The sequence below is a fragment of the Megachile rotundata genome, chromosome 2 (assembly GCF_050947335.1).
Source record: "Megachile rotundata isolate GNS110a chromosome 2, iyMegRotu1, whole genome shotgun sequence".
NCBI classification, from domain to species: domain Eukaryota; kingdom Metazoa; phylum Arthropoda; class Insecta; order Hymenoptera; family Megachilidae; genus Megachile; species Megachile rotundata.
This window is the reverse complement of record NC_134984.1, coordinates 8,312,535-8,324,642: the sequence shown is the minus strand read 5'-3', so window position 1 is coordinate 8,324,642 and position 12,108 is coordinate 8,312,535. Positions and strand designations below refer to the sequence as shown.

General features: G+C 32.4%; 1 protein-coding gene across 1 annotated transcript in view; it reads right to left on the bottom strand.

Annotated features, from left to right (window-relative positions):
* Positions 1 to 12,108, bottom strand: part of LOC100877441 (venom allergen 3) — a 97,808-nt gene that overhangs the window by 61,219 nt on the left and 24,481 nt on the right. The window contains exons 2-3 of the mRNA XM_076539888.1: positions 10,858 to 11,028; positions 4,089 to 4,173 (exon numbers count right to left, since the gene is read on the bottom strand). Of these exons, the coding sequence (XP_076396003.1) occupies positions 4,089 to 4,173; positions 10,858 to 11,028 (256 nt within the window). The remainder of the gene's footprint in view (positions 1 to 4,088; positions 4,174 to 10,857; positions 11,029 to 12,108) is intronic.

Here is a 12,108-nt window from a genome sequence, read left to right as displayed (position 1 = left end):
GAGAATTGTTAAACATTTAAAAGGGCGTTTGATCCTTCCATTTTATTGCTTTCTGGTAGATAAATATGGGTTACATAAATATTCTGATTACCGATTCCACTTTTGATTACATTAACCGTGAAACATTGAAATATCCAGAACAATGTTCTGAGTAATTTTTTCCTACTTGAGAAAGTATTTTTAATTCAAAATATGTGAAGAAAAACCGATATGTGAAGAAATATTTTCAGTGCAGAGAGTGACATTGTTTTGCGACAAAATATTATAAAATGCAATATTGATATTTAAAATATTTTTTAAAAATATTTTCAGTCCAACTGATATTTGTAAAAGTGCGCTAATAATTTGAGAAGAATATACATGATCCAGATAGATAATCTTCTAATTTCCAAACAAAGAACAATTAAATACAAAGAAGCATTGGACAATTTAACTTTTAAGCAAACAGGGCATAGTAGCAAAAATTTTGTCTTATACGTGCTGAGCCCAATTAAGTTCTAAGATGAAATATCCGTCACAGATTAATATAAAAAATATTTAGTTTAGTAACTACGGTTGGCTGAATCGTTTCTATTATTAAACGGTATTATTAAACAATCGTCAGGTGTGGTTTACGTGTGACCACTTTCCAGTCCATTTTTGTGGCCTGTTTTAATAAAGACTATCTTGGTTATTGAATTGGAAAAAGGGAGCCAACTGTGTGACCCACATGCTCTTCAAGCATGCTCTTCAATCTTTTCAATTTGTTTCATTCAGTTAACTTGTTTATGAAAGTCGCGTTGATAGTTTGCAAGATGTGAATTACAAAGTGTGGTCTGTGTAATTTGAAATAATTTAGAAACGCGCTTAAATGCACAAGTTACGTGACGTGCATACGAATAATATTCTTGGTCCGATGTTATGAAATGATACATTCGATAAATTATTATTATGTGTAATCGATAAGCTTTAGGAATTTTGAAATGTATTTGCAAATGTATGCATGACAGCACATGACTGGTATTTGAATAATATTCGCAATTTAATTACTGTTAATTGAGTATTGTAGAGGTTTTGTTTTTGTTCAAATTAAACAGAAATCCAGTTGGTGTCCGAGATGAAATATTTTAGTTTCAATTAAACTTCTGTTTAATACATTGTATTCGGGAAACGAGGGGTAGCATTGCAAGTTGCATCACAACTTTTATGTATTAGGTTGGGGAATAAGTTCGTAGCGTTTTGACATTTTCTTTTTTTTATAGCGACATTTTGCAATTTGCAAGAGGTTATAATATTCATTCGATAGAGCTCTTTCTGCTCTACAAAACTGTGTGAATCATTTTTTTCAGTAGATTCATTCGTCATTACTATTGAGGCTCAGAAATGGAATATCAAGAAGGTAAAAAGCAGCATTTTCGACACCTGCCCTTCTTCGCTTTCCATCGCGGCCAAAAAGTTGTGAAAAGTTGCTGAAACAGGCCGGCATATTTGCACTGTATACAGAGAAGATGTCATATGTGAGTCGACAGCACGGAAATGGTTTGCAAAATTCAACCTAAGGTTGGGCAAGAAGTTCGTAGCGATCACTTCGTGAGGCACCCAGGCTCCCAATTTTTCGACAAATCCCATTGAATGGAGATGATTGAGAATAGTTTTGTGGTCACAGTTCATTTTTTCGACCAATGCACGACTAGTTTGAGGACCATCCTGCTTCACAAGTGCTCGGAGACGCTTTTCGTCGAACTTAGAAGGTCTTCCGCTGCGGGGCGGGTTTTCGACGTTAAAATCGCCATTTTTAAATTTTGCAAACCATTTCCGTGCTGTCGACTCACCTATGACACCTTCTCCGTATACATTGCAAATATCCCGGGCTGCTTCAGCAGCTTTTTGGCCGCGATGGACGGCGAAGAAGAGCAGGTGTCGAAAGTGCTAATTTTTACATCCTGGATATTCCATTTCTGAGCCTCGATAATAATAACGAATGAAACTACTGAAAAAAACGATTAACACAGTTTTGTAGAGCAGAAAGAGCTCTATCGAATGAATATTATAACCCCTTGCAAATTGCAAAATGTCGCTGTAAAAAAAAGAAAATGTCAAAACGCTACGAATTTATTCCCCAACCTAATAGTTTTGAGTCACTACAAATGTTATAATATTATAATATATTTGCATAATTTTTTTATTACCTTACAAGAAAAAATTCTAAAATTTGAAAAGGTTGTATAACAGTCTCCACTTGGATAAAAATTATCAGAATATAATAATAGACAACTTCGTAGCGTACAATTTTGGTTATACTAATTTTTCTTTGGATCTTATAGATTCGAATGTATTTAAGGCACTAATAGTTATTATCCCTGTATAATAGTTATGACTTGAAGCTGTTATGTTATTTCCTTATTAATTTTGAAATTCTTATAGTGACGTCTAATTGATGAGAAAGTATTTCTTAATCATAGAATTTCAAGTGGAAAAACAGCAAAGAAAGTATAAATAAATTTTTTGAATAAATGATTATATGTTTAACGAAGTGATCATTTTGTTCATTATATTAATACAAACCTTCCAAACACTTATAATAACGTAATGTATAAAAACGTAATAAATTATTTCAAATAAGTGAGTTGTCTTGGGAGTACCTTAAAATACTGTAAATTTGTTACCTTCCCGATTTCTATTTAGAGTTGCAATTCTCAGTCTTCAACCTTATAAAAAGAGTCCTGCTTCTATACACTGTACACAGCAACCCATAGATAACATTGCTTACTAACAATAAAAGCAATAAAAGCATCTCCTGAAATCCAGCCAAGCACTGAAGAAACCAACAATTATCATCAATTCATCAGTGGCAACTGAGTCCCTGGCAAAAACAGGCAATAAACCAAATGGCTTTCTTTTCCCGTGTCCACTGATATCGTTGCGGTTTATAGTAGCAAACTGACAATGAGAGGACTTTTGTGTAGATTATTCCATAATATGCAGGAAGTAAGACGAAAATGTAAACCAAAATCTTTTTATGGCTGAATTTCATTTTGGAGCATTGTTTTTTTCTACTTCTTTAAAAAATCTGATAGTATCCAACAAATATAGACAAGATACAACGATTTTTAGTTTCGAAATTTGTTTGTAGGAGTTTTAAAATTTGCTTCTCCAAATAGTTATATGATTTATTTAGGTACAGAAACATCGAAACATGAAAACTTGAACATTTCAAAATGTACCAACCAAAAACGAACAAGCGTTTATAAATGGACAAACTACAGTTTCGTGAGAAATGGCAAGTTTTTTTGAAATCATTTTTTATTTTTTCTTACTTTCTTTTCTTATTTTATTTATACATTACAATATAGATAATAGCGTTACTCAAAGAAGTTAAGAATTTTCTTTTGCCTATTCTTTGTTTCAAATTATGATCCAAAAAGCAACTAAATTAATTGGTTGTCGAATATTCAAACATTATAAATATTATCTTCTAAAAATTCAAAGCTATATTAATAAAAAACAATAGTTTAAAATATATGTGACATAATACCACAATTTGTTTTTGTCTATAATGTTCTGGAAACAACCTCAAAAAGCTATGTCAGAAACTTAAAAAAATTTGAGGTTATGCACAGAATAATGCATTTCTTTTCTATCCATCAAATATCATTCCCTTCAAAGTATTCACATAATACACCTTTCAGTATCGGTATTAATTAGTTATACTTATTGATGTGTAATGTATATTTATTTATTTATTTATCTATCATTGATTTATTCAAATTTTTATCACTGATTATTAATTATTACCTATTTATTAATCATTACTTCTTGTTAAAAATTTTTGCTTTGCAGTAAGCATATTTTAGCATTTTCGATTAAAAGAGTGTATCTCCTATTTTCGATTTATTTTGCCATGTAAAATTCCTATCTTCCTGCTTACATTGCGTACGACGCATCACCCTGTATAAATATTGGTAGAAAAAAGGAATATGTGTAAATATTGGGTGTTTTTACAGCACACGTGGTGTAACAGTTTCATGTTCGTGTATTGTAGATATTGAAAAATGACGGGGTAAGTAAAGGGTATTGAAAAATGGGATATATCGAAGAATGTTACTTGCCAACGTCTCGGCATTGATCTTTCTCAAAGAGGTTGCACTGTAACGCCCATCGTCTGGCGATATAAGCGAGTTCATCATCCCAAACCTGTAAATAAAAATATCACTGTTTCACATGACTACAAACAGTTAACATTTTACTATGTTAGTTGAAAAGCAAAACTATACTTTACTTTTATTAAACTTTCTTTTTGTTCGGTATACTTTCCCAAAAGTGAGTGCACGGAACAGAATGTTTTAAATTTTATATCAAATTGTGTTGGGCAACTTTCAATTTGAAGGATTTCAAAACAGAATAAAAGAGATGTGCAGCGGAATGACCTATACCAAGTTTTTATATTTACATTATTTTCGAGAAATGTAAACATTAAGTTTTTTTAATGAGATTCTACCTACAGTAAAGCCTTGATGTAAGTGAACATGATCTACACGATGTAAGCGAGAATATTGTCGATTGACCATGAGTAGAAGAACTCTCGAATATATCTGTGCAAGTACAAAATCTTTTTATTTTGAATTTTATTTAATATCAAATCTTTACTAATCGATTTGTGACATTTTTCTGATTAAAATGAGATCAAACGCAGTGTAATTGTAAGTGCAAGTTTTCAATGTTGGATCGATAAAAATTAATTGGTTTTTAACAAAAATAACTGAAGATGGTACTTTAGCTATTATAAAAATTTTTTAATTTTTTGTGTCGCTTTATAAACATTCTAGTGATCGGAATAAATGGGCAACTACCTTTGACATTTACGAACGTCTAATGCACGCAGAAAAACATCACAAATGTGTTTGATAACAACTGTTGTGTTACTACCCTTGTACAACTCAGACAATATACAATGCCAGATATGCAACCCTTCTAGTACTTGGCCATTTCACATAAAATAGCGAGGAAAAATTGACTCGATGTTAAAATACACAATGCGCTGATAAATGACAATCATTGCCGTAGAAGCGACATTATTTTCCAGTCTCCCTAATATTTATCAGTATACAGTCGTTATAAATTGATAGGACTTCATGTCATGTTTATTTGACTTTCACTAACAAGAATGCATTTTTGAGCTCTATCGATTACACTCCTGGTACTCCGTGTTAATGTTCCACTGGGTATGGAAACATACGCTCTTTTCATCTCAGTTTCTAAGTGAGTTGAATCTTTTATAAAGACCAAACTTTTAAAACTAACGAAAATTGCGTGCATAAAACTAACGTGCATTACGCTTACTCATTTATGTAACGTAGCTATCTTATAAAGAATATCTAACGGAACATACCCCACTTTAGGAGCAAGCCACTAATTGTTTGAAAGATACTGTTAATTACATAAGTGCAGCATTGGTTGCGAGTTTTCTTGGTTTTTGCAGGTGTATGTTGATGAAAAACGTAGTTAGATCGAAGGATCACCCTTGTTCGAGAAAGAAAACGAACACTATGTCTTGTACACGAAAGGTCTACCATTCAAATATCAATCACCTATTTTCTTTCATTGAAATATTTGATTATGTTAAATTATCATTAAAGTTGCAGAGATCTATGCTATAACTGCTGTTATTAATAATTTATCAATTGTGCATTTATTATGATGTTAAAATTATCTTTATTGTTCATTATGTGAATTAATAGAATTAGATGCAACTAAATTCAAAACTATTAAAAGTTGTTACCAGCTATAGACTGAATGTATAAAATAAATGCGCATAATTATGCAATGTTATAGGATATCGATATACGTAATAAATAACTATTATCTTAATGTTATAATAATAAGTAATGATAATAGACAATTTTAACGTCATAATAAATGCAACATAAACAAAAAATTGCTAATAATAATAGTACTTATAACTATTTGTAATTTTATAATGATACTTTAAAATAGATATTTGCATAAATATGGAAAGTGTTGTAGCAGTTTCATTCCTACGCTCATCGCCACTAGACGACGCATAAGAACGAGACTTGACTTTCTCGCCAGTACTCAACAAGCCTTCCTACTCATACAAATAGTGTTGGGTTTTTAATTAATGCGGGATCGGTTTATTCGATGTTCATCGAATACGATCGGGCACGAACGGGCGAGGGAAACGTGGACGATTGGCGCCAAGATAATTCGGCGGTATTACATGTTGGCGCGAAAATTAGCGAGGGAACGAAGAATTGGACTGCATTTGTTTCCTTTTACGCGGGAACCAGGGGAGAACGCGGAAAAAGGCGCAGCGTCGGGATTAATCTCGTTGTAACGTGGGAAGTAGGAAGTCGTCCGAAAAGTTGTATCAGTGTCCGTATTTGATTTTTATATTTCGTTGATTATTATACTCTTGTTAAATTATTAAAATTATTATTCTGTTATTATTATTTCCAAAAAAAACTAGTAATCCGTCAACCTCGATAATTTCCGATCCTACATTAATAATATATCTTTCACTTGTAATATACTTTTAATCTTAACGGATTACAAAATGCACGTGTGCATCGCACCACGCGCCAATGAAGACTCTCCCCGTTTATTCTTTTGTCTCCCACTGCTGCCAACTCGAATATTACATACATATATTTCGTACAAAAAAAAACAATAGAATATATGGTAAATGGCGCGAATAATATAAAGCGCGACGTAAATCTCAACAAATAGTTCCTGTGCATCCCTTACAGACATCCCCGCGTCTAAGGCAAGGGCCTGTTAGGATGCCTTACTGACGAGTCCACTAGCAGGTCCCGGTTGAAAACGCCCCTCTCCCTCTCCTTCATTTTCCCTAGCCCTTCCACTAGCTATCCAAACCACCAAAGTGTTACTTGAATAAAGTGAAAATTAATTAATGTTATTATTTAATGAGCTAAAAAATATTGTATGGGTGTACTTAGTTATATAATTATTCATTATATATGTATATATTAAATAAAATGTTATTGAAGGGAAAAGTTTTATTAGCGTTTATTAAGATAATTACTAATAATTGAATTCTTAATTTGCTCATAAAAAATTGCACGAAAATTAAGTGAAGTTTTATCAGTTTTAAAGTATAAATTTCACTACAAAACATACATGTTTTTATTTTTTTTTAGTATACAATTTTTGAAAATTACAGTTTTAGCGTGAAAAAAGGTTATTGGATTTTTTTTGGAAACTTATATTTTAAATAATCTGTAGAAACAATGTCATTAACATGATTTCATAAAAAATATCAATGGACAACAAATACATATGTAGAGGGTTCTTGCAGGTCGTTTTATAGGTCCATATATTCCGGTCCATTTATTATTGAACATATTAAAAATATGTTTTAAAAACTTGTTAGAGGTCTGCAATTATGAGGGGAAGTCCCGTTACGTTGCTAATAAATATATTATATGAAAAACGATGGCAATCATTTCCAATACTTTCAAAATTCATTATTTGTAATAATTCAAATAACGAATAATAAATAAGTAATGAGTAACAAAAATTGTTATAATTCGTTATTGTTTAAAAGTTCTGTATAAAAGATCGAACTCAGAAGTTCCAGTGGTAAAGCAATATGTTATCCATAATTGATTCGTTCACTTTGGAAGTGCAACAAGTCAGTTCTCTCCAACTACGAAATATTTAATGACTTGCATTTCAATAAATCTATAAAGATTGCTAAGAGACAAATTATTTGTATTCTGTGCTCTTCGATAATATATATTTATTACGTAACAGTGTCTAAAGTACTTGCTACAAAAAATAAAGGTTTTATTATACGTAAATGGACCTGCCTCACTTTTAAAATTAATGAATTATTGTCATTGTCAATTACTGTAATCAGTCATTCAGTTATTCTTTTTGAAAATTACTTTCAATCGTTTCGATCCGAATTGCCTTAATATTCAGATTCTGGCTTTAAGATTATTCTTTTATTTAAAATTCTCAATTATTTCTATAAAAATACTGGGTCTTATTTTCATAAACATAAGAAAAATAATAACATTATGGGATGAGGTCTCGCAGGGAAAAATAATAACTATTTTCCGCCTTTGACTTTCCGTTTATTCTGTGGCAGGTCCACGACCTTACTCCTTGACAAGCAGCGATGAACTAACTAACTTTCATGCTTACGACACTCACCCCCACACACCCTGATGCATTCTCACTCGGAATCATTCTTTCCTCGTCCAAACCGAATCGCTCTCACTCTAAACCAATCATTCAACGATACACGCGTATTTCACAGGCATTCCTCGAACTCGGACACCCAACGCGACACTCGACCCGATGATCCAAACATCCTCTCGCAAACGCTCCGCAGCATTCACTCGGACTCAGGCAAACAACTTGCTATCGCATCTCATTCACACCGAAAATCTTAAGACTAGACTAAATATAATAAATTAGACAGGGACGTGGCGGCCGCTAAATCGACGCCACAACATTCTTTGGAAAGAAGGATTCTATTGGAGTGACGTATTATTCAAAAAAGTACTGGTCAACCCACTAGTTGGTGCAGGAAGAGCTGACCCAAGTGTTTAGAAGAGTTAGACTTACACAGGCTGACACATATTTTCGGCGATAGAACAATTAGGTCAAAAACAATGACAGTCGCCAAACGTCTCCAGAGTGAGTAATAATCACTGCCTGATGCAGTTATTATTGTCATTATTATTCTTATTTGCCAAAATATAATACTGGAAGTGTTTACGGTATGGATAAGCATGTCTTTTTTCGCAGCCTCTGACAATCGAATAGGACTACTATAAGTTTTCAGCATTTTACACGTTTTTCGTAAAATCACAAGGCCTGTTCAAATTGCAATGACATTGCAATTTATTAGCTACTAACAAGATACGCTGTTACTGTAAATAACATTATTAATGCATGCTAATATCTTGTATTTCCTTTGCTTTGGTCACAGTTTGCGGCATGCTCCGTATACACTACCGTTCAAAAGTACCGGACACAAGCGAAATATGCATTAGCGTTGCATGAAAATTATTCAAGTATCTGCAACAGTAACTAAAATCGATTTTTTTTTTCTCTGCGAAGGTCAGAATACTGGAACGTTTTTCAATTGATAATTCTCGTTTGGAACTCATATCTCGATGGAAAAGAAGCTACAGACGAACTAAACCGAAACTGTCGAGTGCGTAGCGTTACCTCCATTCTTATCTCCATTGAGGGAACCTAAGCATCTCCCAACAGTTTACAAACACTTGAAACATGTCGAAGAACCCTCTGAATACGTTCTGCACCATAGAAATGAAACACAGTAGAAATTAAAATTTTTTTTAGAATCGAAAGAGTTTCATTAGATTCACAAATTTGGACTTTGTACTTCTGGAAATGAATTTTACTTTCACACTCTCATTGTATAATTTATACTTAAAAATTAATTCTATTACGTTATGACACCTCAAAAAAGATAATAATATGTAAGACGAGGTAGAAAAATGCTTGAAACGCTAACTGAGTTCGGTTTCAAAATACTATATATTTTAAATATATGCCGAATCCGTGGGCGAAATAGCGTCCTCAAGAGAAGGATGCCTTTCCAAGGTCTGTGGACGAACGCCTTTTCCAAAGGTCTCTAAACGAATGCCCTCTTCCCGTTCCGCGAGGTTTCCTAGTCCCCGCGAAACTTGAGGCCCTAGGGTTGTTTTATGGCCCGGACGTCAGGCCTCTACCCCGCGATGGTCGTCGTAGGACGGCCATGTGCCCGTCGTCCCTGCTTTGTTAGGGTGAGTCACTGGGATTTTCTAACAAATAATTATTACAAATGATATGATAACCTCAAATACCATTCGTATAAAGTTCAACTGTGTTTTTTTGTAACGAAACCAAGTGTCCAGATACTTATGAACGCTACTGTATACAGATCATATGCTTTATATCCTCATTACTTTTCCAAATATCTGTAATTCTTTTCAACTCAGATAATGTGGTTAGAGAGTCGCAAACTAGTCTTTTGAGTAGACAGACATTTTCTAGGGCATTCAAATTTCATCTCACGCGCTATCGATACTCGAGCCTAATGTAAACGCTCGCACAGCCCTTAATCGCGCATCACCCACATAATTTATTATCACGATAGTAACAAATTGCTATATATCGTTATCAACGTATTTAGTAATAATTTACATGACCTAAGACAATTTTCCATATATGATATAATGTTACAGCCATAAAAGTGAAATTTTTGTACGTGGTCTAATTCAGTGGCCAGGGACTGTATTTCTATTTTGTTATTATTACCTACCAGCTTCACTTGCAAATCTATCACGATTATAATTTTCCTCGAAATCATTCTGAACCATATTTTTTTAATGAAATAAAACACAATTCATAATTAATTCTCACATAATAGTGAAGTTGTTCAGATATTTTAAGTGTACAAAATACAGGGATAATAGTATTAGTGTTAATACTAAAAGAAGAAACGAGTTTATTGAATATTCATTAAAAACTATAGCACGTGCTGTAATATAAATCATGTATACTATATTTTCAGTTATCTATAACAAAATTATTATTACTGAAACATAGTAAGACGTCATCACAAACGCAACAATATATCTTCGTTTAAAAGAAAGCAATCTACAGTTTGAGTTTGTTTGCCGTTTATGATTTCTAAGAAACTCGATGAAAAATATTTTTCAACCCCAATTTTGAGAGTTATTTTCTCCTTCAACATGAACCAACACCGGTGAAAGAATACGTATTTTGATAGAACTATTTTCCAAGCACGTTTCATAAAAATCGACATTGTGCGGGTTCGATAAGTTCGATTGTAAAAGAAATCCTGAATCGTACCAACTCCATCATATATTTTGCTGGTCGTTGAGGACCCGGATTTCCTCTTTGTTCTTCGCCATTTGCCACCGTGTTACGATAAGCGTTGTGCCACTCGAGTATCGCATTGATGTCTTTTTCATCTAAATCTGTGTGTTCTAGGTTTGAACATCTAGTTCCATGGCCATCAACCTGTGGTAAAAGAAAGGTTTTAATATTAGAATAATTGTACGAAACAAATGTTTTTAGATGAGTAATGATTTGATTAGGTATTCGTACAATTAAGTGGTAAGTTCTGTTTAAGGGGGTATTCCAGTATGACGCGACTATTTTTAGCGGTTAGTCTGAAACTTTTCTCGTTTATTTGTCTTTGTTTAGGTATATACAAAATAATTTTTTCGAAGTGAAGTTATGTACAGTCAGACGGCTGAGATCTTCTATAATGTTAGCCCCTCAAGAAATCATATCATCGAGTCATACTGGAATACCCCCTTAAAGCACTACTATAATCAATGTACTGTCGATATATTATAATTAATTGTAATTTGAAATAAAAAGACATTTCTGAGATTTGGATATTTGGGAAATTGAAAGTTTGAAATTTGAAAATTAAAATATTTAGAAGTATAGGAGTATCTTTGAGAACAGTTAGTTATTGATTACAAAATTTAGATATTTTGAGATATGGAGATTTGATAGTTTGGAATATTTATTAATCGGAAGATTTGGAATATTAAAAACAAGTAATTTAATAATTAAAGAATTTGAGAATATTGAGCATTAGTTTGGCGACTTGGCAAAATGAGTAATTTAGGATTTTGTAAGATTATAAACTGGGGAATGTAGAAATTTAAAAATTTCAAAACCTGGAAATTTATAAATTTAAAAATTTAAAAATTCGGAGATTTAAAATTTAGAAATCTAAAAATTTTGAAATGTATAAATCTAGAAATTTAGGAGTCCGGAAATTCAGAAGTCTAGAAACTCAAATGTCCAAAAATTTAGAAATTTAGACATTTAGAATACTCATTAGAAAGTTGAAGATTTGAAAAAATGAGTAATTACTGAGATTTTTAAATTTCATATATGTAGGATTTGGAAATACAGAAATTGAATAATCTCCTATTTAGGGGATTTTGAACATTAGAAATTGGTGGATTTAAAAAATTAGTAATTCAAACTTTGAATAAATATTTAAAATTCATTGTTGGATATTAAATGCAGTTACTTTATTTTGCAGATTTAGAAATTTTTAGATTTTAGAAGATTATT